Source organism: Aspergillus versicolor (assembly GCF_001890125.1).
Source record: "Aspergillus versicolor CBS 583.65 unplaced genomic scaffold ASPVEscaffold_8, whole genome shotgun sequence".
NCBI classification, from domain to species: domain Eukaryota; kingdom Fungi; phylum Ascomycota; class Eurotiomycetes; order Eurotiales; family Aspergillaceae; genus Aspergillus; species Aspergillus versicolor.
In genome coordinates, this window is record NW_024467531.1 from 223,607 (window position 1) to 251,348 (window position 27,742).

The 27,742-nt window shown below is 49.2% G+C and overlaps 13 protein-coding genes across 13 annotated transcripts; 6 read left to right on the forward strand and 7 right to left on the reverse strand.

Annotated features, from left to right (window-relative positions):
- Positions 1-2,299: 2,299 nt before the first annotated feature.
- Positions 2,300-3,939, forward strand: ASPVEDRAFT_137766 (putative hydrolase, alpha/beta fold family; the record flags this gene model as incomplete). The annotated part of the gene is made up of 6 exons (XM_040807426.1): positions 2,300-3,007; positions 3,057-3,217; positions 3,270-3,350; positions 3,405-3,528; positions 3,578-3,706; positions 3,760-3,939. 6 exons carry the CDS (start codon positions 2,300-2,302, stop codon positions 3,937-3,939), a joined length of 1,383 nt encoding a protein of 460 aa, XP_040670423.1.
- Positions 3,940-4,048: 109 nt separating this feature from the next.
- loc1 lies at positions 4,049-4,855 on the reverse strand (the record flags this gene model as incomplete). Its single annotated transcript, XM_040807374.1, has 2 exons — positions 4,049-4,501; positions 4,574-4,855. The coding sequence occupies 2 exons, from the start codon at positions 4,853-4,855 to the stop codon at positions 4,049-4,051; spliced, it is 735 nt and encodes a 244-aa protein (XP_040670424.1).
- A 361-nt stretch (positions 4,856-5,216) lies between these two features.
- ASPVEDRAFT_173190 (putative NADH-ubiquinone oxidoreductase B14 subunit) lies at positions 5,217-6,264 on the forward strand. The gene is made up of 4 exons (XM_040808736.1): positions 5,217-5,280; positions 5,385-5,446; positions 5,645-5,791; positions 5,929-6,264. The coding sequence occupies exons 1-4, from the start codon at positions 5,238-5,240 to the stop codon at positions 6,046-6,048; spliced, it is 372 nt and encodes a 123-aa protein (XP_040670425.1). The 5' UTR covers positions 5,217-5,237; the 3' UTR covers positions 6,049-6,264.
- Positions 6,265-6,320: 56 nt separating this feature from the next.
- Positions 6,321-7,767, reverse strand: ASPVEDRAFT_806890 (DNA-directed RNA polymerase core subunit RPC19). The gene is made up of 4 exons (XM_040816908.1): positions 7,145-7,767; positions 6,950-7,041; positions 6,784-6,860; positions 6,321-6,677 (listed from the first exon to the last, which is right to left on the reverse strand). The coding sequence occupies exons 1-4, from the start codon at positions 7,274-7,276 to the stop codon at positions 6,544-6,546; spliced, it is 435 nt and encodes a 144-aa protein (XP_040670426.1). The 5' UTR covers positions 7,277-7,767; the 3' UTR covers positions 6,321-6,543.
- Positions 7,768-7,973: 206 nt separating this feature from the next.
- Positions 7,974-8,598, reverse strand: ASPVEDRAFT_807411 (uncharacterized protein). The gene is made up of 2 exons (XM_040816917.1): positions 8,345-8,598; positions 7,974-8,283 (listed from the first exon to the last, which is right to left on the reverse strand). Exons 1-2 carry the CDS (start codon positions 8,443-8,445, stop codon positions 8,058-8,060), a joined length of 327 nt encoding a protein of 108 aa, XP_040670427.1. The 5' UTR covers positions 8,446-8,598; the 3' UTR covers positions 7,974-8,057.
- A 1,844-nt stretch (positions 8,599-10,442) lies between these two features.
- Positions 10,443-12,228, forward strand: ASPVEDRAFT_806496 (uncharacterized protein). Its single transcript, XM_040816904.1, has 2 exons — positions 10,443-10,797; positions 10,854-12,228. Exons 1-2 carry the CDS (start codon positions 10,601-10,603, stop codon positions 12,070-12,072), a joined length of 1,416 nt encoding a protein of 471 aa, XP_040670428.1. The 5' UTR covers positions 10,443-10,600; the 3' UTR covers positions 12,073-12,228.
- A 357-nt stretch (positions 12,229-12,585) lies between these two features.
- On the reverse strand, positions 12,586-13,933 carry rrp36 (putative pre-rRNA processing protein). Its single transcript, XM_040813001.1, has 2 exons — positions 13,699-13,933; positions 12,586-13,640 (listed from the first exon to the last, which is right to left on the reverse strand). Exons 1-2 carry the CDS (start codon positions 13,861-13,863, stop codon positions 12,735-12,737), a joined length of 1,071 nt encoding a protein of 356 aa, XP_040670429.1. The 5' UTR covers positions 13,864-13,933; the 3' UTR covers positions 12,586-12,734.
- Positions 13,934-14,244: 311 nt separating this feature from the next.
- ASPVEDRAFT_74162 (NIF domain protein) lies at positions 14,245-16,270 on the forward strand (the record flags this gene model as incomplete). The annotated part of the gene is made up of 2 exons (XM_040816241.1): positions 14,245-14,252; positions 14,312-16,270. Exon 2 carries the CDS (start codon positions 14,420-14,422, stop codon positions 16,268-16,270), a length of 1,851 nt encoding a protein of 616 aa, XP_040670430.1. The 5' UTR covers positions 14,245-14,252; positions 14,312-14,419.
- A 335-nt stretch (positions 16,271-16,605) lies between these two features.
- Positions 16,606-18,589, reverse strand: ASPVEDRAFT_44205 (putative translation elongation factor eEF-1 subunit gamma). Its single transcript, XM_040813002.1, has 4 exons — positions 18,518-18,589; positions 18,222-18,423; positions 17,271-17,978; positions 16,606-17,210 (listed from the first exon to the last, which is right to left on the reverse strand). The coding sequence occupies exons 1-4, from the start codon at positions 18,545-18,547 to the stop codon at positions 16,924-16,926; spliced, it is 1,227 nt and encodes a 408-aa protein (XP_040670431.1). The 5' UTR covers positions 18,548-18,589; the 3' UTR covers positions 16,606-16,923.
- A 171-nt stretch (positions 18,590-18,760) lies between these two features.
- On the forward strand, positions 18,761-20,243 carry ASPVEDRAFT_44207 (mitochondrial 37S ribosomal protein uS9m). The gene is made up of 2 exons (XM_040813003.1): positions 18,761-19,714; positions 19,795-20,243. Exons 1-2 carry the CDS (start codon positions 18,844-18,846, stop codon positions 19,884-19,886), a joined length of 963 nt encoding a protein of 320 aa, XP_040670432.1. The 5' UTR covers positions 18,761-18,843; the 3' UTR covers positions 19,887-20,243.
- A 2,717-nt stretch (positions 20,244-22,960) lies between these two features.
- ASPVEDRAFT_44211 (uncharacterized protein) lies at positions 22,961-23,240 on the reverse strand. The gene has a single exon (XM_040813004.1). It carries the CDS (start codon positions 23,131-23,133, stop codon positions 22,972-22,974), a length of 162 nt encoding a protein of 53 aa, XP_040670433.1. The 5' UTR covers positions 23,134-23,240; the 3' UTR covers positions 22,961-22,971.
- A 437-nt stretch (positions 23,241-23,677) lies between these two features.
- Positions 23,678-24,932, forward strand: ASPVEDRAFT_136558 (uncharacterized protein; the record flags this gene model as incomplete). Its single annotated transcript, XM_040807305.1, has 2 exons — positions 23,678-24,473; positions 24,619-24,932. The coding sequence occupies 2 exons, from the start codon at positions 23,678-23,680 to the stop codon at positions 24,930-24,932; spliced, it is 1,110 nt and encodes a 369-aa protein (XP_040670434.1).
- Positions 24,933-26,763: 1,831 nt separating this feature from the next.
- Positions 26,764-27,606, reverse strand: cnaB (calcineurin regulatory subunit B; the record flags this gene model as incomplete). The annotated part of the gene is made up of 5 exons (XM_040817774.1): positions 26,764-26,774; positions 26,880-27,214; positions 27,276-27,349; positions 27,399-27,451; positions 27,501-27,606. 5 exons carry the CDS (start codon positions 27,604-27,606, stop codon positions 26,764-26,766), a joined length of 579 nt encoding a protein of 192 aa, XP_040670435.1.
- Between the last annotated feature and the right edge of the window lie 136 nt (positions 27,607-27,742).

Here is a 27,742-nt window from a genome sequence, read left to right on the forward strand (position 1 = left end):
TAGTAGAAGTAGAAGTTGTGTAGGACAGGACCGCGTGACGGGCAGCTAGGCGTAAAAAAGGAAAGGGAGGGCCTTTTGACCTGGAGAAAGTCTACGCATATGGTTGTGGGTTTTCACGCAAACGGAACACGCGCGAGTGTCACAGATTCAGGTTCGACATCAAGATGTCATCACGACTAGTCCGCGCAGAGAGAGAACCGCCGCTTTCTTTGTTAGGTCCCACCGCTAGCGGTTCGTCAATAATCCATGCGGGAAGCATCAGCCTTGGTTCATCAAACTGCGTTTAAAATTAGCATAATTTCAAATATTTCTGGTTTCGAAACGAGAGCTTGGAGTCGCCTGGGTATGCTTTTGGTTGTGGCCACCCTTGACAGCCGCATGCGGTAAGTCTCAATGTCCCACAGCAGTGAATAATCCCAGAGGTGTCAGGATCGGATTAACCACCAGACTTGCACCCCATTATCTGTTCATTTGCAGTGAAATTGGACCTGCCAATACTGCCGCGATCTGCAAACACAAATAATCAAAGGTTGTATCAAGTGATTGTTCTTTGCTCTGTCAAGTGACCGTTAGGGTCAGCTGGAGACGATCGGCTCCCCATGTTCCGATAAGCGATAAGCGATAAGCCCCGATAAGTTAATATCTAACTGCTTATGTCATCGATTCAGTCCATGCTGGAGTAACAAGCCATATAATCTTTGCCCAGCCAGAGGGAAAATTCCACAGTCATTACTTCAAGAAGTGCGTTTGAGGATGAATTTGAAGTGGCGGGAAGAAAGGTTGCTAGGTTGAAGCTCCTCCGGTGGAGAGTGCTAAATATGGTTATGTTGACCCATACCTCTGCACTTAGTAAATATATATTACCAAGATTTGAACCAATTTTATATTTACTTGGTGGCAGAGGTCATGGTTTATGACACCGGAATGCTCTAAGATACAAATTTATATCTAGCTGCTACCAGTTTGGAGATAGAAGACATCGCGCCTAGCTTGGGACTATGACGTACATAATCTTAGGCTTTGGTTCAACTTCATAAAGTCGTGTAATCCAGACACAATATTGATAGATAAATTCAGCATCAAAAGCAAAGGTTTCATCAGTTCAACCCTCTCGGGCCGGGGACGCTAGTAGCCACTTCCCCGACTTGGCCGTTCATTAGATATATCTTTGAAGGGGCTGTTCAATCTTCAATACTAATGAACCTGATTGTTGAATGTGCTCCAGTCAGCTAACCCCGTTGCATTGATTTGATCTAGGTGGGCTAATTTTGGCAATCTAGGGACATTTCCCTTCAATAGCCAAGAATAAGCCCTCATACTTAACAGTCAAGGTTATTTTTTGAATGTGTGAGAACATCATATTACTGTTAATTCTGTGACTTAGACCTAGCTTGTCTATGTTTCCCCAGGACAAGGCAACACCTGAAGAGATGCGGCTCTCAGCGAGACGTGGTTAGGGTTTGGGAAGCGGAGGGAGCCTTATTGCAGACCTCTTGTTCCTCGCAAGTCTCGACACGGAGCATGCCCGCCAATTTGAAACGGCCATCAATCCTCTACAGATTTACTGATGAGGATATCCTCTCCTTGTACTCAAAGCATTGGTACCCAGGTAAATCTGCAAAGCAGGGGTGGAACTAAAAAAATAGGAGTATGTAGGTATGCTGGGCCAAGTAGCTACTGTACAAGCTAATAATGATCCATACACACTGGGTCATATCTTCGGAATCTTGGCTATTTATTCAAGGGAATTGTATGCACTGAATTAGATTATCATGCTCTCTTCCCAAACAGGTATGCGTTATGCCCCGGGCTAGTCGGGCCCAAGACTCCAATACTCGGCCCATAGTTTCCCAGCTTCTATTTCGAATACAGAGCAAAGAGAAGAAAGCAACTTTTCTGCTTCTCTTTACAAAGCCCACATTCTACTCAATAAAAAGAGCTACTATACCCACTGACCGCATCTTCGTCGTCTGGACTGTTTGTGATCGGGTCTTGGCAGCAGCATCCACTGCTTAGCTTCTCCGCCACTGCACAAACTTCCGAGGTTGCTGAAACTAAGTATATCCAACCTTGGAACGTTGGCAATCTTTTTTTTTTTTCTTTTTTTCGCCCGGGTATATTTTCCGTTTGCACCGATCTCATAAATAACCCGTCCTAATCTTGCCAGCTGAATCGCTCCGTCTCCTCCTGGTGACACTCTCAGGTGGAGCTTGGTCCCATGGCTGCCTCGGCTGATTTTCAACCTTCCACTTTTTCTAGCCCTGGGCCCGTATCGGTCCTTGTAAGTCTGGTGATTGCAATGGGAATTTTATCATGGGCTCGCCCCAGTGGAAGAATCTCCTTTTTTAGCTCCAAAGAAAACAACCTTTTTCTCACCAGGAAAGCCGGCAAATCGGGTGCAAAGGAGCAGACCACACTGGCCAAGCTCTGCCGGACTGCCACGCCAAAAAGATGTGATCTCAATCCTTTCCTGTTCAACGGCCATCTGCAAACTTGCTGGACTGCAGTGAAATTCGACAGCGTTCCTGTGTACTACAAGCGCCGCATTTTCGAGGCGGATAGCGTCAGGTACCAGGGGCAGTTTGCGATTGACTTCGTCGTTGAGCCGTACGAAGCCCCCAATGACGCCCACGCAACCGACGCGGAGAGAAAGTACACCCTGCCATCGGGTCTCCCGGAACGGACGGCAATGCTATCGGAGGAGGAATTCGCTGCGTTGCCTTCAGAAGATACGAAGCCCATGCTCGTGGTTCTCCATGGTTTGAGCGGTGGCTCCCATGAACTCTACCTCCGCCATGTAGTCCACCCCATGGTTGCGAACCGCGAATGGGAAGCTTGCGTTGTGAACTCGAGAGGCTGCGCCCAAACAAAGATCTCTACTGGTGTTCTCTACAACGCTCGTGCTACTTGGGATGTCCGTCAGGCAGTGAAATGGCTGCGAAAGACTTTCCCTAATCGGCCCCTCTTTGGTATTGGTTTCTCTCTCGGTGCAAACATCCTGACCAACGTGAGTCTTTTACACTTCTTGCGAATGGACTGTCAGCTAATTTTCCTAGTACCTCGGCGAGGAAGGCGATGCTTGCGAGCTGAAAGCAGCAGTTATCTGTGCAAGCCCTTGGAATCTGGAACTTAGCTCACATGCTCTTCAAAGTAGCTTCATGGGTCTACAGGTGTATAGCAAGGTTATGGGAACCAGTATGAAACAGCTTTTCGAACAGTATGTGTGGCTGTATGGAATTATCTGCCGATTTTTGCTAACTATCTCGCAGGCATGCCGAAGAGGTTATTAAGAACCCTAGGGTTGACGCAGAAGCAATCCGGAGCATCACTTATTTGCACGAATTTGACAGGTGTGTACTATATTTTCTGTTTAAATATTGACTCTTCCTGACGATGAATTTTAGGGCCTTACAATGCGCGCTGTGGGGCTATCCTACAGAGGGCGCCTACTATCGTGATGCAACTTCTACCGATTCCTTGCTCGCGATCCGGATCCCCTTCTTTGTGATCCAAGCCGAGGATGACCCAGTAAGACTTCCCAATGCATTTTCGAATTATATAAACTAACGAGAAACAGATTGCAAGTATCTCCGCGCTTCCTTTCCAAGAGATTGCTCAAACGCCGTACGGCGTTATGATGACAACGTCCTGGGGCGGACATCTAGGCTGGTTTGAATTCGGCGGCGATAGATGGTTTGCGAAGCCGGTGAGTTCCCACCCCCCTCGCAGTCTAGTTATCTTTATACTAATACTTGGCAGGTAACTAATTTTTTGAATACCATGGCCAACGAAATTGATCTTAAATCGCCTCCTGTGGTTGAGAAGCCCGAAATGGTGCATGGCCAAACCTCCGACACCCACAAAGATGCCGCTATAGAGTCCACGGCGGCAAGCTTCACTCCGATGCAGCGTAAACTTACTCTGCCTATTATCAATTAGCGTGTTACCTAGCGTATTATCTAGCGACGATACATTGCTTGCTTTATGATTCGGTGGAGACTTGTTGGTTGGTGGACGATGACGATATTCGTCACGAGTGTCATTCATGTCATGCTTCGAAAGATATAGATAGATAGACCCATAGAAACGCCAATGACCCCTCTAAAAACAAATTTGAACATGCTATACACAAGATTACTTTTGTACAAAACCACTCAAGCAAAGGCAACGCTCTTCTTTTTGCCGCTTGATTTCGGCTTTGAACTCTCTGCCCCAGTCTTATCTGACTTTGCGTTCTGCGAAGCGCCGCCTTTGCCCTTGCGATTTTGCCGGATCGACTCCTTTGCATTTTCCTATACAGCGACCATGTTAGCAAGAATCCAGTTCGACACAGCCGAGTGCTCGTCCATACCAGTTTATTTTTCTTCTCCGACTGCCTAGCCTCCGCTTCTTTCTTCTTTGCCTCACGGATCTCTTCCAATTGTCGAGCCTTCATGATCTTAGATTCAATCTGACCCTCCTTCTCTGCATTAACCATAGCAAAAATAGTCATCATCGCCTCCTAAAAAGTAGCATGTGAGTTAGCACTCGACATCCATACAGCATGCATATCACAAGAGGGGCGACAACATACCGGGTCGTCAACAAAAGTCTTTCCCTTCTTCTTCCCCTTAGGGTTCAACACACCAACAGGCGTAATCATATTTAACTTGGGGAGATCCAGCTCTGCCTCGGAGTATTCTCTCTTCTTCGTCTTCTTGAGTTGACTTGGCTCGGTGCGCGCCTTGGATTTCACTTCCTTTGGCGGCGGTCGCTTGACATTCTTCTTGCTCACTTTTGAGCCGAGGACTTTGTTGCTCTTCGAGTCGCCTTTTCCGGAAGTCTTGGGCTTCGCTGCGCCTTTTGTTGGCGCCATCCTGGGGGAGAATGTTTCGGCGGGGGTTGAGGGGTTGTTAGGAGAAAATCAATCCAAGGAGTATAGACTTTAGGTTTCAGAATACGATATTATCAGCAAATTTTAAATGGAGAAAAAAAGACGATAATTTATAAATAAAAAAAACCGAGTATCAGAGCGAGAATTGCATTATGCTAAACCAGCCCGCAGAAAAAAAGTTTTCCTAAAACGATAGGCGGTGTAATTCTGCCCACAGAGGTTAGTTTCTCTCCACACGCGACGCTAATCCAAGCCAGGCCGGCAGCAAACCTCAGGTCTTCAGTATCCTGTTCTTCCCCTCACAACCACTCCCGCCCCTCCGCAGTGTGCCATTGGCGTACACCGAGAACGATATATATTCAGGATGACCATCAACCCGACCTACCTCGCGCAGCGCACCCGCTCCTGTATGTGCTCTCTCCCAGCCCCGAAACCGTCCGACGACTATCTTTGAAATTGCCGCGATGTCAATGGCTAGAATCCAACGCTGACCTGTTTTGCTTCTGTATAGCTGTCAACTGGGGCGATGCGAAAAAGCGTGTTCTTCTATCCTACCGAGACTGGCTCCGAGCTGTTAGTGCCCCAATTGTGTCCGTAAAATGACGCCGTCGCTCCCGGTGGTTGTGGTCTGATACCTTGATACCGGCATGGCTTCGGCATCTCTGTTCATCCTCCCACGCCCAGCCGCGGGAAATATACCAATTATCATGCTACATTTTTCGATTGCAGAGAGGAAAGCTAACCATGTCATCTATCGTCGCGCTTATCTAGTCCCCTGAGATCCAAACAATGTACTCGCTGAACATCCCCGTCTCCGCCATTCGCACCAAGATCCGCCAGGAATACGAGAAGCACCGCTACGTCAGCCAGCTCAATGTCGTCGATGTGCTGCTATTCCAGAGCCACGCTGAGTTCCAGGTTAGTCCGCACATATACACCCATACTACCAAACTTGTTCTCCGCCGAGCTACGCATCAACAAGCTCGGCTCTACACATGCAATTCAGTTAGACCCGACACCACACCAGCTCCAGCGGCTAACACTATCAATCGTAGGAAACCCTCAACTACTGGAAACAGCTCTCCCATGTGATGAAGTACTTCCGGCCAGAGGAGGACCCAGGTGCCCGGCTACCCCCCAACTTTATCTCCGGTTTCTTGGAGGGCCGCAATTGAATGTCTTGTTTCTCTTAAACCGTCTTTTCCATTTTGACTTTTTTTTTTAAACTTAGCATTGAGATTCCGATCCGATTGGGTTCCTCTTGTCGCGACGCTGATAGAGGGTATTATGTATATACTAGGGTTGTCAGAATAAGTAACGTCTTCCTTTACTCTGTGGGTATCTCTATCTGTAGTTTGCGTGTAGCAACGGGAGTGGAAATTAAATGTGCCATACCGCGATGGTTAATGCCAAGTGACTGACTTAGTAGTAGTAGAGGCTCCTATGATCAAGTGATAGCTGGTAATGCACCACCTCACCCATCTATCCAATCCAGACCGAATAGCACAATAAAACCAGGTATGCACGCAATGCAGGTCTATCATTTCGCCAATATACAATATATCAAAAAGACGAACTTTTCTACAACAAAAACGCCCATTCAAACACACAAAACCAGAAACAGATAATATAACAAGTCTCAGTCAGCAGACGTCTAGGCCAAACTGAGCTCATGACTCCATCTTATCCGCCTGCTCCGCATTGAACTTGTCCCGCGCATCAGTGAACTTGTCTGTTACAACGTCGCATAGATCCATCAGGCTGTCGAGGCCCTTTTCTAGAGCTTCGACTGCGGTTGTTGTATCTAGGAGATAGGTTAGCCGGGTGGGTTCAGATCCAACTCCTTTCGTCGCATGGAATAAGGAATTGGCAACAAAAGAAAATAAAAAAAAAAGAAGTTAATAACACACCATATGTTTGAATCCGAATGTTCATCTTCGACTCTGAGGGGTGCGGAATCGTATATCCACAGAATTCAACATCGGGGCTGCAAAGGGAGAAACCTAATATCAGCACCACGCATTTATAACTGAAAGACCAGTCACTGATCCGAAAATCTGAGAAAAGGAAGCATACTTCTTCATAATCGCATAGCGGAGCGCATTCCCTAATGTATGTCCCTCGCCCTCGAATTGGAACGAGGCTGCTGTGTCCGTAGCGCCGGGTAACTATTCATATACATATATCTGGTTAGAACTAATGAAATCCAAGGCGATCCAGTCCGGTACGATCCGCAACTGTTCAACTGGTGGCAAGTGAAGGACGACGTACAACAACAATGCGCTTCTCTTCAAGCGCCTGTTCCTGTTCCTGCTGCTGCTGCTGCTCGGTTTGCTCGTGCTCCTGGTTCTGAGCGTCGACCATGGATTGGTCGTTATCTTGAGAATGTACGGACGAAGGCATTGCGGTCTATAATATTTAATATTTTATTGGGAGTATGCGTGGACCGGAGTGCGATATTGCGGGGTGGGATTGATGATCGGTCGATCGGTGGTGGGGAGTCAATGCGATATCGTGTGTGGTAATTGTGTATCAGGATTTAATGCCAGTGAAGCTGTGATTTTCTAGCGACGAATTTAAGAGTGGAGGGTAGAGCTTGAGGGTGATATTAGGGAAAAGGCTTGTTCCTCTTCATGAAAAAAGTCGAAAGCGGTTATCGATAGGCACTGACCGCCTTCGAACGGTAAATGTTGCCTGAGGCTCCCATACACATGGTGTTGGCTCTCAGCAATTCAACTCCGCTACCATTAAAGTGGTAATTATTCAGGTGTCCCTTAATGTTTGATTTGGGGTCATAACGCCACTGTATAATGGCTCGTCAAGCGTGACTGACTCGGAATTGACTCTTGACCAAAGATGGTGTAACCTACTTGCACATTAGAGTCTGATCTATACAGCTTGGCTGTAAACCGCGGCCCAAACGATGAGTCCATGGTCTGCTTTTTGTTTCGATCAATGATAAGCTTAGTGCGGGCACTATTGGCAATCCAACTGTTGACCCGGAATGCTGGTTGCATGATTACACCATTCTCCTATAGCTCTGTAGGTATTTCCCGTCACGCACTGAGCTGGCGGTAAGGGTGCGAGTAGTTGATATATGAATCAGGATACATGACAACCGCAGCCATTTACCGATTATGGAGTGTGTAAATTAAGAGCAATGATAGCGTCAAACCCCTCCAGCCTAGCTACGAAGGTGTGGCAAGTCAGCATTGGCGCTGCAACCACAGCAGGGGTTGTGGATATAATCCCTGCATGGTGTGAGTCTGGCCATATAGATAAAGCATTGAAGCAATCTAGAAATTCCTCGACCACCCAAGGTGCGGCCGGTGGTACTTAACTCCACGTATGCGTTGGTAGATTGATAAGCCCGTGCGGTGCATAAGTTATGGGGAACTGTGTGCTGCCAGCTGGCTGGTGTGAGTTGTGGACTGACAAGTGTTCTGCTGGAGGGTATCATAGTAGCCATACTGCTCAGATATCGAGGTCCGGGTCCAGGTCCAGGTCAAAGTCCAACTGAGCCAGGATAAACCGGATAAATAGTCGGAAAATAAGCGACAGCAGACAGACATGATGGCGTGCTGGAGTCGGTCTCGGTAGGAGTGAACTACGTACTTTGGCGAGCAGGATTCCAAAGCGGCTTCTCCCCACCAGAAAAGTTACACCTGCAGAGCGATCTCCGCTTGGGAAAGCTTCCGGTGCAGTGGTCGGGATGGGACTAAAAGAAAGACGAGAAGAGACTTTTCCACTTTCAGACTCCAGCTTGGAGTTTGGACCCCTTCAGATCATCGATTTAGTCGCGAAGATCAATTCTGACAGCAGAGTTCAACTCGTGGAGGTCCAGCAGGGCCAGCACGGTCCTCCAAACTCAGTTCGAATTTACGAAGGAACACCACAGGCGAGACAGGCCCAGCTTGATGAGACTGTCTGGCAGAATCTCACCTCATCTTCTGCTGGCGCATGTGTGTCTGAATTGAAACCCGAGGAGAAGCCGGATTGAATGTGAGACGTCGAATCGGGTAAATTATTGACAAGAAAAAGAAAGCAACAATGCGGGCAACACTTCCCACACGTAGTTAACTGGGTGAGGGGGAGGGATCGTGATTCATAAATGTGTGACAGGCGATGGAAGCCGAGACAACCGACCACTGGGAGATGGCCCAAGTGTTGATTCCACCGGCGCCAACCAGGTGTATGCTCGTTGGGGCGATGAAACATTCCATCACCACCGGTACACAGCATCTCAGGCTCTCGGCATCTTGTCCGGTTTGAAGACAAAGAGCTTCAGACTTCAAACTCCAGCTGACGACTGGGCCCGGCTTTTGAAGTTGGATGGAGAGGCCCGTGGAGGTCCATCAGCCATCCCTCTCCAGGCCCCATCCAGAGCGTGCCCCAAGCGCCGGTGCCAGGATCTTCATAGGCTGGATCGATCTGGATGGGTCGCTGGAGCTGGAGCCCCTGCTTCACGAACTGCACAGACGCTGAGTTGCTACGTACCATGCCCTCGACTCGTCGCAGCGACCAAGTCAGGCAAAAGACTACATAGAATCCAACACTCGGCTGGGACGGGCGCGGCGAGTCGCCGGCGAGACCCTGGGGGCTTATATGGGCAGCACGGACGGCCCCTTGAATCAGGAGGATTGTCGCAAGAGTGTCACATCATCCACAGCCAGAAACAAACCATGTCTCAGCAAGTGCCAATCAGCGCTGCAGGCGGCCACCCGCTCCACCAGCACAGAGCCAGGAACTGGAATCTGGAATCACGATGCATGGGATTGGGAACTGCTGAGCAGTTCGCAGTTGGTGGCTCTGTTTCAGCCCAATTTCGTTTTATAAACAAGAAGGATCTTAATTTCAGCGTGGTCAGTGATCACAATTGTAATATTCGCTTCGAGCACTTGCCTCCCCTCCTCAATCTCCTCCTCTCCGTACTCCCGTCTCTCCTCTCCCTCCGCCTCTTCTGCTCTCTGGGTCTCCCCGCGAGCTGCTTCTTCCTTTCTCCATCTCGCATTCCCACGGGCGCTTCTTTTTCTTATCCGCTTTCTTTTCTTATTTCTTTTTCTTTTCTTTTTTTTTTGCTCTTTCCTTTCGGCCGGCTGCCTTCGTTCTGGGCCTGCCCTTTCAGATCCCGGTCTATTCTCCCTATTCTTACGAGTATTTCCTTCGATCTGTCGTCGCTGTCACACTGCCGCCCAGCTCTTGTTAGCCGCCCGCCTGCTCCTTCCCCTCCGCCGAAGAGCAGACATCGAACCATTCCCAGCTCTTCTTCAGCCCAACCATTTGACAAGCCTCGAAATAGGTGTTGGATCGCCTGCGGCCCTGTCACCCCGCGTCTCCTCTCGCCGTCTTTGTCCTCGTTGTGGGTCGTCGTTTGGGTTGTGGTTGTTGGTCGTCCAAGCCCCGTTCGCTAGCCTCAGCTCGGTCTCTCTTATCCCTCCATACCTTTTCACGGGAACAGACGTTCGTTCGTTGGCCGCCAATACAAGTGCACTCTTTTTTCATCCGACCTCGTCTGTTTACTGTCGCCAGCGCAGCTTAGACCTTACTATATATAAAAAGGGATTTCATGTTACCAGCCGCTAGGGTGCCCTTGTGATCTTCGACGATCGAGTATCATATTCGCTCTCGTTTTTGAGACCCGCTGCACCGCCTTCCAAGTCACCCGAGACCTTTACCGTCTGCCTTTGTCGCTCACTTTCCGACTTCATATTTTTGTGAGCTCGGATAATGTCTACCGCCGTCGCATCAGCCGCGGCTGCACCGCTCCCATCTCCCCGCATGAACAGAGACTCGAGTCCGAGACGGCTGGCACCAGCAAACACCAGCAACCAGTCCAGCTCTACGCCTCCGCGCGCGGCCGTTGTGTCTCGAGATGGGTCTTCCAATAAGAGTTCCCCTGCCGGAAGGAAAATAACATCTCCCTCGTAAGTACCTGACAAAGAATATAATGATGGGAGAACCGAATCTGATATTCCGATAGGTCGCAGAACGGTAGCAACCCCCCCAAAGTTATCGTGAAGAAGGAACCGCCCTCGTCGCCTGGAATACAAACCAGCACCCGGCCCAGGCCACGAAAACTAGACCTTTCTACCAGCCTTCCTACCTCCGAAAGATTGTCAGCCCGGGCCCCGGGTGGTCCTATGACTGCTCGCGATGTTAAGATGCAAGACGTGGGAATCGCCTGCCTGTCGCCTGGATTTCAGACTCACGACCCGGTTATGCGGGAACAACTGCAAAGAAGTCTATCAGTGCGCGACCAGCAGCGGCATATAATTGAAGCCAGGCTCCAAAAGTCGGCTAAGGATGACGGTCCAGACGGCGTGAAACCGTCCGAATCCAACCCATTTAGTATCCCAAAGGCCGGTGCTTCGAAGAGAAGAGCCCCCCCTGGGCTCTCCATTGTACCCCCAACGGCGGCCCAGTTTGCGAACGAGCGTGTCATCCAATCTGCACCACTTAACCAGACATTTACAGGCCGTCATCAGCCCCAACCGCTGACGCGGCACGTGGTGAACCAGAGCCCAACACTAGGCTCTAGTTCACATATTCACCATGTACCTGCCACACAAACCAGCAATCGCCTTCCACCCCTCTCAGATGTTTTTGGCTCCGATGCCCTGGCAGCCTCTCGGGACCATGACTCCAACCGCACCCCTTACTACCAGGGATCAACTGCATCTAATTCAACCCAGTCGAATAACCTACCTCCTCTACCGTCGCCCAGAATACCGGGGAGTGCGCAACAATCGAACCGACCTCGCGAATACCGTTCAGCCGAAGAGGCGGTTCAAGATTTATCTGGTGGGCGAGAAGACCTGCTGCCACGTATTGTGCACTACGGTGGACATCAACCTCCAACCCCGCCTTCCCCCCGCGCCGCCAATGGTCCAAAGTCGGCTGTGCCTCACCTTGAAACTGTGCCAATGGGGGGTGCACACGCTCCGCATCATCCAGCACCACACCCAGCGGAGGGAACCTCTCGTCGCCGTCCCAGAAGTGAATATGAGCGGGATAACGGAAGCCCACCCTTGGGTCATGGACCCGATCCTCATTATAGGCCCAATCCTGCATTGGGACATGGTGCGGGTGTTGCCTATGGTCCGTTTGGGGCAGGGCGCGACTCTCCCGAGACGCAGCGGAGAAAGAAAGAAGAATTTTTGGGTCTCTGTTCTCGCGCCTGGGACCTTTTCCATTCTTAAACTTGTGCCAACTAGTCCACAAGCGGTATTAATTATATACGGTCTTTGATGTCCATCTTGTAAGGCATAAGCCGGGATGGAATGGCTGCGCATGATGATTTGAGATGGATATTTGAAAGTATGATTGGCTACATGAACACAGCATGAACTGCACCAAGGAAGGTTTCACATTTGTTTTCGTTTGTTATTTCTTACTCTACGGAGTGCCCTGTTCTCATTTGTTGCAATAACATCCAGGTAAAAGGACACTTTTTTGTTTCGACCTGGCTCTATTTACAAACCAGGAGGCGTTTATATGGAGTTTCTTCTCTTATGTATTCCACGTTTCACAGGAATCCTGTCCATACCAGTTTTCGACCTTTCATTGTTTCGGTGATCCGTTGTATGGCTTCGATGTCCTGCTGCGATACCATCTGTTTATTCATTATCATTCCCCCTTCGCGTTTGGCCTTCAGGGCCATGTTATTTGCAAGACATTTCATTTAAGGTCATCTCATTACGCGATAGGGAAAGGATGCGGATAGTTTTGGATAATGTCAACTAATAAGTGTGGCCATCTTTTGAGTTTATATTCCCATTCTCGCCCTATTAGACGCTGTATTCTATCTCTAGGCATGTACAACCAATTTATCGTTTTGTGAACATTGTAAAACTGCGGCAGTTCAGTCGAGACGTTGCCGTTTCCTCGGAGCTGCATCAAAGCTATTACCTAGCCCTCTGCGCTCCATCGGCATCTCCTTCCTCTCCTTTGCAGCAGCCTTCTTCCTTCTTCTTTCCAGCGCCTTTAAGCGGTCCTTCGATTTCATACCCTCATATTTCTTCAATAAGGCCTGTTTCTTGAGATCTGATTTCTTCAAGAAATAAGGCGTAGCCTTCTTACCCTCGCGAATAAGCTGCTTTTCCCGTTTCTTATGTTCCGACAGAATATCCTTCTCCCGCTTATTATTCTCAATCGAACGCATCCGGTCTGATGCAGAGCGAATTTCTCGCTGTAGCGCCTCCCTCCCCTTTACATCCTTCGTCCTGGCAAGCTGGTTCTTCAAATCCTTCAGTTCCGCAGCGCGATAGTCGTCCAGAAACGCATAAGCGTCGCTCGGGGCAGATTTTCCTCCCCTGCGACCAACAATCGTCGGATCGAATCTCGGATCCCGAGATTTAGGTACACTCGGTGGTTCAACGATAGTGCGTTTTCGAGAAACAGCGAATTTGGATGATTGTACCGTAGGTGCATGTTTCGAGGAGCGGGAAGCTGGCTTCTCAAACCTGGAAGTCCCATCCTTTGATGTTGACGATGCTTTGCGCTTTTGTTCGCGTGCCTCTTGGATCCGAGCTCTGATATCATCTAGTGGTGAATTCGTAGCTGCTTCGTCACTTTCTTTCGCACCTTTCGTGCGTCGCTTACTTTTAGGTCCGAATGACGCTTGCGCTTTGGCGAGCGCGCCGAAGGATATGTTGTTAATGGATAATTTTACGTCGGCATCATTATCGTCGTCGCCATCGTCGTCTTCTTCAGAGTCGATCTCACTTGCTTCTGATTCTGAACCTTGGGCTTCAGAGGGGTTGTTGGACTGGAATGGTGCATTAGTTTCTGTCAAGAGCGGTATTTCACGAGACGAATGTTCATACTTCATCATCACTTCCATCTGAACTTTCACCGACTTTACCTGAGCCAGACTCGTCAGATCCCTCGGCATCGCTGTGTACCTCTGATTCTGATCCGTCGGAGTAGAATTCTTCATCATCGTCTGCGCGAGCTCGCACTCGACGGTTGAGAAGATCTGATATAGCCATTTTAATCGACCTATTTCTCAAGACTGGCTGAGATCTATGTCCAATCAAGCCGGAATATAGCACTGCGGACCATGGACTAGCCAGTTGAAATTATTGATAGCGGTCTGATTCTGCCGGAATATCACAAGCGGGCGGTCACGTGTGCCACGTCGATAGCTGATCTAGATTTTGCCTAACACAAGCAGAGTCCGAGGTTCACTCCATCTTTCGATGTTCCGTTTCTTCGTTGTACATATCACTGCTTCTCTTCACGTTTGGTTTCTGTTTCGTGTATGATTGCATTACATTCCGGCTTAGCCTGACGCCACTCATTACCTCTGTCTCTTCAGTCCCTCGCTTGTAGCCTCGTCTCTTCTGCTCCGATGTCCCAGTGTGGGGCGTACGATAAAGTCCGTATACTGAGTCGCACCTGGTGCCAAACACAATGTACCTAACTAACACCTAGAAGTTATTTTCTCGAACACTCGCTATCTATCGCTCTTTGCCGAAACATCGTTTACGCTTATTGTCTATTGCGAAAGTACCCGCTGCCCACGCTAGTACCAGCAGGTATCCGATGCTCGCTCCTGCAATGAAGAAGTCCCAACCGCCGACCAACTCGACGTCGAACACCGAGTCCAAAAAAGTAGATAAAAAGCGCCAAGGAGACACAGCACCCAACTCTAGGTCGGGTTGGAGGCCGTACCGCGGAAGATGGAATGCTAAAGTGGCCTACCGGGATAATCTCAACGAAGCACCCCGGGGAGAAGCCGCTACCCATGATACCCATACATCGCGACGAGGCCGGCCGCGTCAAAACTCAAGAAATCCTAGAGTATATTCAAACGGGGCGACGAATTCGAATCCTCATTATAACCTATCAGGACGGTCACTCTCTCCACGGAGAGATGCGCCATCGCAACAGACGCCCCAATCGCAGAATGGCCAGGCGGTGTTGCCTGCAAACAACGGTTCCGCCGGCTTTCCAATGATGAATCCATTTAATATGTTTAATGACCTTCCGGTTCCCTCTGACGTCTCGGCATGTCAGCCACGGTTTTTTCCGCCAAACATGTCACAGCAACAGCAACAACAACAACAACAACAACAACCACCACCACCACAATTTCCTTCACAGTTCGACCCGTCTTTACCGAATCCTGCATGGTTTCCTCTACTCGGTGGTGGGAACCCGTTTCTAACTATGCCACCGTTTCTATCACCGGGCGCTTTTATGAACCTCGATATGCAGAGTCAGGCAGCCTCGAACCCGATGTTAAGTACTGTTGATCAGAGCGGAACCGCAACTTCAGCTGGTTTCAGTGCGGCTGCTCCCTCGGCCCCGGATCAGAAACAGACCAGTGCTGCTAAAGCCCATCGCCAGGCCTTCAAAGCACCCCGCCCCCCTTCCGCGACGAAGAAGTACCTTCACCAATCAGCATTATCACCCAAGTTAACATCTTCTCCGCAACCTTTACTTATAATCCTTGACCTCAACGGTACTTTGATATACCGGAAAACGAAAAAGTTCCCGCCATCATTCTCGCGGAGAGCTGGCTTGGATGAGTTCTTAAACGTCCTGGTTGAAAAGTACAAGGTCATGATCTGGTCAAGCTCAACACCACCGACAGTAGCCGCGGTCTGCCGGAAGTTGTTTCCAGAATCCAAAAGGAACGAACTAGTCGCCGAATGGGGCCGGGATAAACTCGGTCTCTCGAAGTCTGAATACAACTCCAAAATCCAGGTTTACAAGACTTTGGAAACAGTCTGGAACAATAAGCAAATCCAGGCTTCATACCCAGGGAAGGCTCAAAAGGGTGGGCCCAAAGCAAAGAAACAGACATCTCGCTGGGACCAAACAAACACCGTTCTTATCGATGACAGCAAACTCAAAGCTCTTAGCGAACCCTACAACCTCATTGAGATTCCGGAATTCACCAACAACCCTGCCATTGACGAATCAGACATTTTCCCAAAGGTCCTCCAGCGCCTTGAGCTCCTCGCCAAATGCGACGACGTCAGCAAAATGGTCTACAAGTGGACCTCCACAAACCCCGAAACAAGCATCCTGGACCTCAACCCGGGTCCCATAAAATGCAAACAGGACGGTCCTGGTGATGACAACCAACGTAACCATGCTGATCTCGACCCAGCTGAAGCTCGTAAACTAAGCCGCAAGACACGCAAGCTCGAGAAAAAGGCCGCTCGCAAAACCGCCACCATCCTCGCAGCAAGGGCAACTGCCTCTGCTCCTGCCCTGTCGCCACAAGATTCTCCGTCAAATCCACCTGCAGATGAACCGGGAAACCAGGACCGCTCTGTGAATTCAACGTCAGAAGCACAAAGGCAGAGATCGCCATCCTCTGCGTCGTCTGTGCAATCAGGGAACACCCTTCTTGACCGATTAGAAGAGTCTTTGAACTCGTAATTTAGATTACGGCATAATTTCGGTTACCTCTTGTTAGTTGTTAGTTGGTTTCGGCGTCATGTACCTTGCATACATTGAGCTTCGTATGGCTTGTGGCGCGGGTTGCGCTGATGGCAGCGGCTGCAGCGCTCTATTTAATGTATATTTCTCAATAGTGATACCCAATAAATTAGCTACATTATATGTTTTGTTTTGTTTTGTTTTTATGTGAACTTGAACTTGCTTTGGATACATATATAAATCTGGTGATATTGTAGTGATAGGCTTATTAGGACATATATAAAGAACTCCAGTGTAAAAAATATATATCAGACGTGAAGAAATCCACTTCAATCGGCACTATACCTCTCTAGTGTTTAGACATGCTTATCAAGGTAAAAAATTGAACAGAAAATTGTTCGTGAAGAGTTTTTTTTTTTTTTCATTCTCAGTGACTAGACGTAAAACCATTGCATCGTGGTGGGGGCGTAGACATGACGTGATCGGGTTGACAAAAGTGGGATGGATATGGGTATGTTCCATCCCATAGGATATCACAAACAGATACTTTTAGAAGAGGAATTTATGCATGTTATTGAACAAAGGAAAGTGTCATAGTGTTTTGTTTGGATATCATCATCATGAGTCAGTTACTATGGCATCTAATAAGTCGTTTATTTGAAGACGTGGCCGTCGACGTTGGCAAGCTCCTTGCCGTCAACGACAACAGGGGCGTCCCAGGCCCAGATGTCCTCGATGTACTTGCGGTCAGCCTCGCTGTTGGGGTCGAGCTTCTCGAAGTTGTAGCTCTCCCAGTCAGGAGCAACATCGAAAGCAGGGGTGGCTTCCTGGCCACGGACAAGGAAGACACCCTCGTTGACACAAGCGTAGTTGGCGCCGTAGACACCCTGGCAACCGAAGAGGTACTTGCGGGAAGCCTCAAGACGAGCGTGGAAACCACCTAAACATTGGGTTAGTAACTGTGGAGATTCATGATGGATCGAGGGTCCAGGGAGCGTACCGATCAGGTTGTTAGCCATGAAGGTGAGCTTGAGCTCATCGTTGTACTTGTAGCTGACCTTCCAGAGAGAGAACTCATCGGCCTTGTAGTTTTGCCAGAACCAGGGCATAGCACTGGTACGGACGTCCTCGTTGGAGTATGTGCGCTTCCAGTCGTCAATGATGAAAGTGGGCTTGCCGAGGGCCTCAAGAGGGTGCTTGGGCTTCTTCTCAGCGGGCTGTGCCTCCTCAGCAGGGGCAGCGGCGGCAGCAGCCTTGGGCTTCTCCTCCTTCTTGGGGGGAGTGTACTTGATGGCCTCATCGACGAGGACGGGGTTTTCAACAACAGCCTTGAAGGCGGGTTGAGCGACAATGGTCTGGTACCACCGGGCAACAGCGGGGTTGTCAGAGCGGACCTTCTTGTCAATGACAGTGGCGAAAGCGCGGGTGAGAAGAGAAGCAGTGAAGAGATCAGCGAGGGTGATGCGCTCGCCGACGAGGTAGGTGTTAGCAGTGAGGTGGGTGTTGAGAACGCTGAGCTTCTTCAGGGCAGCCTTGGCAGCCTCGTCGACACTCTTCTTGTTGTAGCCGTCGAGGCCAAGGAGAGGGCGGAACCAGGAGCCGAAGCTAATAAGGAGCTCAGAGTTGGCGAAGGACAACCACCGGAGGATGGAAGCATAGTCCTGCTTGGTCTTGCCGAGAAGAGTGGTCTTCTCGTTTTGAGAGGTCACTTTGACAATAGTCAGCATAAAATGTTGCAACAAAACGAAAAATCAAATAAGTCATGAGTCACAAAAGCTATGCTGCCTTGGTCAAAAAATTTTGCCCAAAGGCGGGGTAACCAAGAAATTCAGAGTTGTATGTTATCAACAGTAATGTTCTGACAGGGATAACTAATAATGAAATTGCTCATCATTTAAAGAAGACTGGGACCTTAAAAAAGCGCAAATTGTGTGAACTATTGTGTACGTACCGTAGACGGCAATGGCGATAACCTCAGAGAGAGTGAAGCCATTGGCACCCTCGAAAGCGGGGATCTTGCCTAGAGGCTGAAGCTTGGTGTAGGCATCAGACTTGTTGAAGTCGGCAGCGGGGTTGGCCTGGGTCTCGACGAGCTCAAGCTCCAGGTCGTTGTGCTTAGCAGCAACGAGGATGGAGATGGTGCGAGTGTTGTCCTATCGAGGGGGTCAGCTTCTGTTCTAGTATTTCAGGGGGTAGCAACGTAATTGCTACAATGAAAACAAAGACAGGGGACAAATGAAGACGTACACGACGACCGTAGAGCTTGCCGAAAGCCATTTTGAGTGTGATGGGAGGTGGAAGGGGGATGATGGAGATGAAGGAAAGGAGAAAAAAAAGAAGGAGGGGAAGACTCAGTCTCCAAACTTTGCAGTGGATGAAATAATTTTGTGCGAATCAGACGGAGTCTCGGTGTCGGAGGAACATTTGATCGGATCACGTGGGCCAACATCGAAAAACCTCAGGATCGCCCAGGACGGCAGGCACCTGACTGCGAAGCCAGCCAGTCCTCCCTTTCCGCTGAATTCCTGTCGCTGACCTTCAATTGAGGCCTTTGACAGCCGGACTGTCTCATCATGGGCTTGAAAACCGCGAACTGTGTGGCCCATGCCATGCAGTCTCTCCAATCCACAGCCTATCTTCGAGCATCCATCTCCCAACGCTTAGCGGCCCCTACATATGTCGTCCCCGGAACTTCTATATCGACGCGCATGCAATGGCATGGAGGTGCCCGTGGCTATGCTACCGAATCTCAACAGCCCGCGCAGACCGCTGCCCCGGAAATTGACTTCGTAAAGCTTGAAAATAGGCCCGTACGAGTTATTCCCGCATCACCCTCCTATTTCTCCGGCAGTCCAAAATTCTTCGACCACTTATTGAGACTTGAGAGCCTTTTGGCAAAATATGCGACATTACCGACGGTGCCTGCCGGCGAGGCTCCTAGAATGGCTTGGTTGAAGTTACCGGGGTTCCGAGAATTCGTTGGCGAACAGGTTCCTACGAAGAAATACAAAGGCCTACTCCAAATTTTGCAGCGGTTAAATCGGATTGAACCCAACGTCTTGCCCGACGAGGTTCGCCTCGCGTTAAAAGATTTCCTTCGTCCAGGAAATCCGTATGCCATGCAGGCCGCGCCACCTACTGTGGATGAATTGGGTCGTGCTCGTGGAAAAGGAAAGCGTAAGTCGTCTTCTGCAGTAGTGCAACTGGTAGAAGGCGATGGGGAGGTTTTGGTGAACGGAAAGGGTTTAGTCGAGGCGTTCCCTCGAGTGCATGACCGGGAGAGCGCGACATGGGCCCTTAGGAGTTCATCCAGGCTAGACAAGTACAACGTGTGGGCTACGGTTAGCGGCGGCGGTACAACCGGACAGGCTGAAGCTGTCGCCTTGGCGCTTGGGCGGGCATTGATGGTACACGAGCCTGCATTGAAGCCCATCTTGCGAAGAGGTACGTATACCAACTATATCGAGAGGGTGAACTCTATTCGTTTTGATAAATATATGCTAACAAGTCCGTCTTTTCTCCAGCCGGCGTTATTACCGTGGATGCTCGACGTGTGGAGAGAAAGAAGCCTGGCCACCTCAAGGCACGTAAGGCTCCCACATGGGTCAAGCGATGAGGCACTGTTGCGGACAGTCATGTGTTTATATCCCTTTCTTACTTCCTTTCATTCACATACTGTATTATTTGACTTTCGGCGAAGGCATATCATTTGCTCTTTTCTCTCAATTTGGCGTCATGGTGTCGTTTCTAGGTACGACGACACTACATGTTCGCGGCGACCCGCATGTAACTATTGGCGTTCCTTCTGTCTGATCAAGTCAACTGAAGATAGTGTAGAATTTGTACGACCAGAATTTGCCGTGATTAATTTGAGTGATGACCCTGTATAGGTGTCTGGTTTTCAGCATCTTTCCCTCGCAACGAGGATTTCAGTGACTCGGCCATCCACCAAGCTTGACAAGCGAAGAAAAAAGGAACCATAATTTTACAGAGCCGAAAAGCAGGTCTGGAGCATGCTAACGCCGCCAGCTAAGTTCAAGGCCAAGGCTGGGAAAACTCAAGCTCGAGGCCTACGCCGTAATGCTCAGATCACCAGTCGATTTGCTAGAACTGGAGTTCATGATCTTTTGAGTTTGCAGGGTGATCACTGATCATCGCGAGGAATGTAAAATAGTGAAGTGGAGGAATCCAAAATGCAAGCACGGACCGATGCATTAAGGAGATCCCATCACTCCTAAACCACTGGATCGTACAGACTCACTGGATTAGATATGGTCTAAAAGCAACATAAGATAGCCTTGTTTTGGGCCCGGGTGAGGAATTTCCCCTCCGAGGCCCTTCGCACGTTCCTCCTAAGCTTCCGTTTAGAATGCTTGATACCCAGCATTCAATGGAGTTGATGGAGGCCAAGAGCAGAACCCAAGGCTTTGTACCTCGATCTTGTCCAATCAAAAGCTCCACATTTCTGTCTGATGTACTGAGGACATGGGGTGGCAGCATCGGAACAGAATCGATTGGATGAAGGGGATCGTAGTGGTTCGAGGCAGTTCTGCTGGCGACGAGGATGGCGTCGGTGAACCAATTGCGGAAATACGAAGGAAAAACTGAGCTAGGTTGTTGCAACAAGAAACCTAGAAGTAGGGCTGGAACCTGCAAGCTGCTTTGTGAGAAAGTACGGAATATTGATGACGGTGAGATTAATGGATATCGGAACGAAAAATGATCCTGAATCTGGAGAGCTGAAGCAGATAATCAGGTGATTCTTCTACAGCCAACATGTGACTCGGTATACAACAAAAAGAGAGAGCCTCGTAGTTTGTACTATCCATGTGCGAAGTCTATTATTGCCAAGAAGCAGCATCTTCAAACAGACATGATGCAATCAATCAGTGAGAACCAGACCGCCTAAATGAGGCTCCAGGGTTTCAACCAGTCGCTTCACTATTTACTTCCAACATAAGGTGAGACGAGTTTAGCCTCATTTTGAAATCGCATAAAATGCTTTATTTGGACAAGGTGAGGCGGGTTTATTTATCTCCCTTGTCTATCTGTGACCTCTGATGATGATATAGTGTGACGATTCCAAATTCAAGGCAAAATTTCTTTTCGTATCCTTCCCCGACGAAAACGACACAGATGAAATGGCTGTGCCTGTATCTTCCCGAGTGTACGATGATCGACAGCAATCCCCACCACAGAGTCCAGCCTCGGACAAGCCGTCGATCCAGCGTCAAATGAGCACACACTCCAAAACCCGAACGAGGCCGATCCTTGGTGTGGATGACCGACCCACTGCCGTGGGCTGCGAATGCGATCCACCTGGCTTTTCGCAGTGCATTCTGCCCAGGACTCTCGGGCCCCGGGGAAACTCAACCAAAGTATTTACTGGTCGAATCAGAACGGACGAAGAAACGATGACAGGCCTTTATTGGACAGAGCTGCATGCATTGATCCCATGCAGCACTGTGATATTTGCAGCTCAAGCCTCCCATGGACTCTTTTGGACTCCTTTTCCTATTTTTTAATTCCAGGAACCTTTGTCCATTTTCGTACTTTTAGCAACGCAAGTTATTATTATTCTTGAACTGACCATGCTAGTCATGAACCAGGATCACCTCCTGGATCCTCACAGCCTCGCAGGAACTGTCACTGTCAGCGGTTCTTCCCGTGCAGCCCGAAGGCGATCTTACGCTTCTGAACGAGAATTTGGAGTGACCGACGATTCAAGACTATACTTTCCAGTCTTTTCATTTTGCTTTTTATCTAGGAAGCCTCTATTTGGATGGCGCAGTTGTTGCCGGGCTACTTTCTCCGGATCGTCGAGCAGCAGGTCGCGTTCCAGCAATTTGGGTCAACCTCTATTGAGTAAGCTGACTGCTGGGATAAAACTGGGCCTAAGAGAGGAGCTAGGCAAATCGAAAATTATTTCCGGAGATTTGGAATGGTTCCAAGTTCGCAAGTCGCAAAAGGGAAAGTGAATGGTTAGTGTGGTTCCAGCAGACTGGTCGTGAACCTTATCGGATCCGCTTGAAGATCCCGTCTACTTAGTTGGGAGTCGTGCGTCCCTAGCACTGTTGCTCCTCCTATTTAGGACCGTGACAATGTCGAATGGGAATTGGATGTACCTAAATAGTTCCTCCGGGGCTATGCAAAGCCCCTCGACCTGGTCTGCCCGTGCCCAGGCTCGTGCCCGTCTGGGACTGCGACGAACGGATTCAGATATAGTGGCGTTAGACGGGCAGCATTGTAAGAGTAGAGTTATGAAAGGGTTAAAGAAGGGGCCGCCTGTCCCCTGAATTGATAACAGACTGGCAGGAGCGGCAGGTAGAAGCAAAATAGATCTATACTGTGTCCCAGCTGCATCATCTTTCTTTTTTTCCAATTCTCTGCCTGTAGATGCTCGCCCTCTCGTGTTTATCGTACTCGAGCCAGATCCTCTTTTTTTATTTTATTTTTTTTTATATTTATTTTTTTCCTTTTTCTTTTTCCGATTAATTAATTAATACTCCTCCCCACAGGGTATGGAGGGTAAAGCCGTGAAGTCATGGCGTTTGTTAATTATAATTTGTGATGCCAGGGCCATCGTCCTGTCCGGTGTCTCCCCGGAGCGTCAACTCGCCTCGTTCTTGAGGCTTTCAATAATTGCTTGGGGATCGCCCGCTCCATCGTCCACCATTCACCACAGAAGAGGCCGGTATAAGTTAAGGACTACTCTCATCTGTTTGAAGTTTCCGTCTCTCAACATTTCTTACTGCTCGATCCACCTGTGTTTGCCCCTCCCTTCTTCGCCGTTCCCCAATAATAAGCACGTTTGGGCTGCAAACACAGAGCAGACAGACGAGCACCTGCATTGCATCTGACATTAATCGCACAGAGGCTGTTGAGGGTCTTTGGGATTGAACTTTTTTTTCCCTTCCTCATCTTTCCCTCCTTGCTGCCTCTAGATATCTATTCTTACCCTTGAAACTCTGTGGCTCCTCTCTCCACCTGTGCTTGTTCTGGGCCTATCGTGTATTTCAATTGCTCCCGGCCGTTCCCAATTCGCATTTGGTGCGCGCCTGAGCGTGTTAAGTGGCAAGGGATCACTGTGCGTCCCTCGTTTTCTGACAAGAACAAAGATGACTGAGCTAAAATGATATCTAGATTGCCCTGGTGGTACCGACTCCTCGTGCAGAGGCGAAAGCGTGAGACTAACGCGCGTTTACAGTTTACTGGGTAGTACCCACGTCCCTTCCTAGGCGTATACATCGTCTTCGGGGGACGGAAAAGGCAAGGCGTAATTCGCAGCGCTGTTCAGGTTCACCGTTTAATCCCGCCAAGCTGGAATCCTACGCGAGCCCTCCGCTCTCCCCACCGACGAACTGGTCTCTTGACCTTGACTCGGTGCGTAGGGGTTCGTTTGGGGGCATGGATGGTGAGTTTCGACGCATGAAACAGCATGATCAGCAAGCCTATTACGCGACACAACCGGGCATGTCCCGTCGCTCTACCTCCAGATCGTCCGGCAGTACGGCAGACCGGTTTAGACAGGCCGGATTTCAGCCAACACGTGGAGATCCATCGCAGGCCGCTGGAAGACCACGAATGTCTGCGTACATGGACTATGGATACACAGAAGGCACCTTTCAGGGCGGTGCGTTGCAGGGTGACGAATTGCAACCGTATCCGCCGACGTTGCGCGACCACCAGCAGCGCCAGCAACCCTTCCCTCCATATGAGCCCGAGATTGTATACAACCTCGGGCAGCAGGGCCCAGCGCAAACCCCGTACGAGGTCGTGCCACAATATTCGTCACGGCACTCTGCATCACTGGATTCCCTCGCCGGCCAATTTCCCGTTCCACAGTATTTCGTTCCCAATGAACCGTCAGGCGCTGGGCTCCCACCATCTTATCTGCCACCGGGACTTTCTCTGTCCGCATATAATCAGCCGGGGCCCATTGGACGCTCGAACGCAACGCAGCCCTTTTCCGCAACCATGGCGGACATGACCCCCGTGGGGGCGGCGGGACAGCAGCAGCAGGCACTATCACCGTCCCAGCCACAGGTGTTGTCAGAACTCTCGGCGTCAGCAGAGCCATATCGGCAATTGCAGCGAGCATTACGGGGGACTCTCGAACATACTCGCGCCGGTCGATTGGTAGAGGCTAGTCGATCATTGCTAGAAATCTCCGAGTGGCTTGTGGCTGGTGCACGGGAGCTTGGTATGTTTTCTCTCTTAGCGTCAAGATGATTTACCTCCCACCCGTGGCTTCCCTCCATGCAGGACTAAACTTGGACTACTCGGACATCCTCCTTCAAAGTTAAGCGTTGGAAGACGATAAGTTAACATTATTATGCCCATAACAGGTATTCTCCGCGATGACCAAATGGTCCACTCCGATCGATTGAAACTATGGAACGATTTCAATATCTGCTGGTTAGCGTTGTGCCAGAAGCAGAAAGACATGACGCAGGACTTGCTTCGGACAGGCCGCCAACCGTCCCGAACTAGTCTTCTTAGTATAGAGGCTATGGAAACTCTGGGCAAACAATTGATACAGCTTTGTGATCAGATGGAGCAACATGGCCTGGTGGATTACCAACTGGGCATTTGGGAGGAAGAAATCTTGTCTGGTAGGTCCCCCCCAAGTCAAGTCACCAAGATGAAAATAATAACCTGAAAATCCAACTAGCCTTGGGCCAATGTTTGGACCTCATCGAAAGCCGACCTGAACTTTCTCGTACTCGCCCCGCCGCAGCCCACACGTGAGGCTTTCGGCTTCAAATGCACGGATCCCTTTATGGTGCAGATCGATTTTCCAGTGCCCAGGCGGCGCCCACTTTCGGCGCCCCATTTTCCTTTGGGTGACCCTAAGGCAGGGGCTAAATTAGTCCTTGGGTCATGACTTCCGTTCCAGCTTTTAGGATGCGCTATCGATTGATAGATCGAGGAATTCTGATGCCCAACTTTGTTTCCCCCACTACGCTAAGCGCTCCGTCATCTCGTCTTCAAACCTCCTCGCCCCTTGACGCCTAAAGACAGCTGTTGACTGGTCTGCCCAAAGCCCAACACCTCCTTCCACATTAGGATATCGCCGGCGAGCCCTAAAACCAACAGCTGGAATGCTCAACTTCGTAAACCCAAGATTATTAGTCGCTCGAATAGTCGACCATGGCCGCAGCGATACCCGAAATTGCTTCGGGGTCACCGTCCGAAACGAAACAGATCACATTTTGACGTCACGGATCTGATATTACGGATTCAAATCCACTCCACGTCCTCAGCCCGCGTCCGGACGATTAGTGTTTGGAGATACACCCTTGCTTCATCTGCAGGAATTGATCAGTTTCGTTATGAAAAATGAATGCACTATGGTTGATTTCACACAATATAGACTTTCTATCTGTCTTGTTTTTTGATAGCATTTACACGAATATTTTTCTATCCTCGTTCAGCTGATGCAAAGCAACAGGGATTATTATTAGTAAGGGTTCTTAGCCTTCCCACGCTGTTGGGGCTGCAGCGCATTTTCAGTTTGTACTTAGATCGACAACACTATTGAGGGGCATACTTTTGTTCCGATTTCCATTACTCTATGATTATTATGTCGGGTTTTCTTCTCATTACGATCGATCTGATCGAGATTGTCCCGCGATCGTGCCTTGGAGTTGGAATCTTGACAGTACAGTGTATACTAGCGTGGAGAAATTTCAAGACCCGTATATATTAATCTTCCGAATTCTGGTCATAATGGTTAAACTACCCCTCCCTATGTAGACACGACTATGGAATGGATACTTCACACCAAGTGGGATGGTTTTGTAACAGTATGCCACCCACAGATCGCTGTCTAACCCCGCTTCGAGCCTGATGCTCACTCTTAGTTATATTTCGTGTACCGAAACACGGGGTCATGTGCATATATTTTCATATACGCCGATGCTGTGACCCGCATGTAGTCAATATTTCTGAAAGAGCAGTGGTGGTGTTATATTTGTTTGATGGCGTGTATAGGAATATGGATGGAGTGAGGCTTCCTTCTCATGTTTCGGGCCATGGACACTACCTGTAAGCCTTGAAATATTCTCTGAAAGGGACGTGGGTGGTCACATGTTCCTTCTTACTTTATCGCAAGCCCAAACAGCAGAGAACGTCTAGAACTTAACATGAGTATTCACTCATGATGGTGGTTATCAGTAGGTAGCGTTGGTATGTAGTTGTACTCTAACCCCCGTAAACTATTTACATCTGGCGTCCTTTGGGCATATACCTAGAGCACGAGAGATTTGTTTTGAATACGTGCCATTGCATCCAATTAAACGGTAGCATCAAGAAACGAGGCTGTTTCAGAGTATCATTGTAGCGTAAGCAACTACAGCTTTTGTCGTCAAGATCATTTCATAAGAGGTAGTCATATCAGTCCATCCAGTGAGCCAGTCCAGTTTGGCGGCATCCGAGCAAAATAGAGTAAACAAGGGCGATACTTGGCCCGTCGATGTTGCGCTAGGAAATCAGATTTGATCTGATATTTCACAATATTAGCACCAGCAGCGAAAACACGCAGACCGCAAGAACAAGGATGAGCAGTCAAGAATTATACAAATAGAGGGGATGGGGGAACACATACCCAATGTCAGACTCAAATTAACATCGGTGTTTTCAACCATATCCGTAAACTCCTCGAAGCTAATCTTGCCATCACCATCTTTGTCCGCTTCCATGATCGTCTTGTCGACAATCTGCTGCAGCTGCACGTCCTTTAGGTTGTTGCCGACCATCATCTTCAGCACGATAAAGAGCTCGCCGTTGGAAATGAACCCGTCGCGATCGATATCGTAAACTTTGAATGCGAAGCGGAACTTCTCTTCCTTGTTGCCTTTTGAACTGAAGGCAGATAAACCGGAGACGAACTCTTGGAAATCGACATCACCGCCACCATCTTCATCGAAAATTGCAATCATTCTGCCATCACATTATCTTGTCAGCTTGGACTTGCGGAGTCCGGGTTCGGGATGAAGCGCACCGTGTGGCGAGAGGGTTGGATGATACTTGTGGGAGGGAGAGGAATTCTTCGCGGTCGATTGTGCCAGAGTTATCCTAGAAGGATGGTTAGATATGACTCTCTTTGACGAGCTGAAGAGCGCACCTTGTCGAGCTTCATGAAACGTTTGCGGAGACGGTCCACCTCATCCTTGTCGACTGGGGGTGTTAGTGCGGGGTGACTTATATTGTGTTGGGAGGAGAATACAATTAGACGCGGATATAATGTTTTCGAAGATCTGCGACGTTCCTACAGAGTTCTGTCGTCTCCGTGAATACATGGCGGCGGCGTTTGGTCCGCTGGATGGATCCATGCTGAAATCAGAATAGGCAGCAGGCTGGACAATAGGAGTGATGGTGCGAGGAAAAATAGAACAACGATAACGAATGTAGAGTTAACCTCCAAGAATGTACGACTGAGTTGGTCTATAATCAAAGAATAGAGATGCG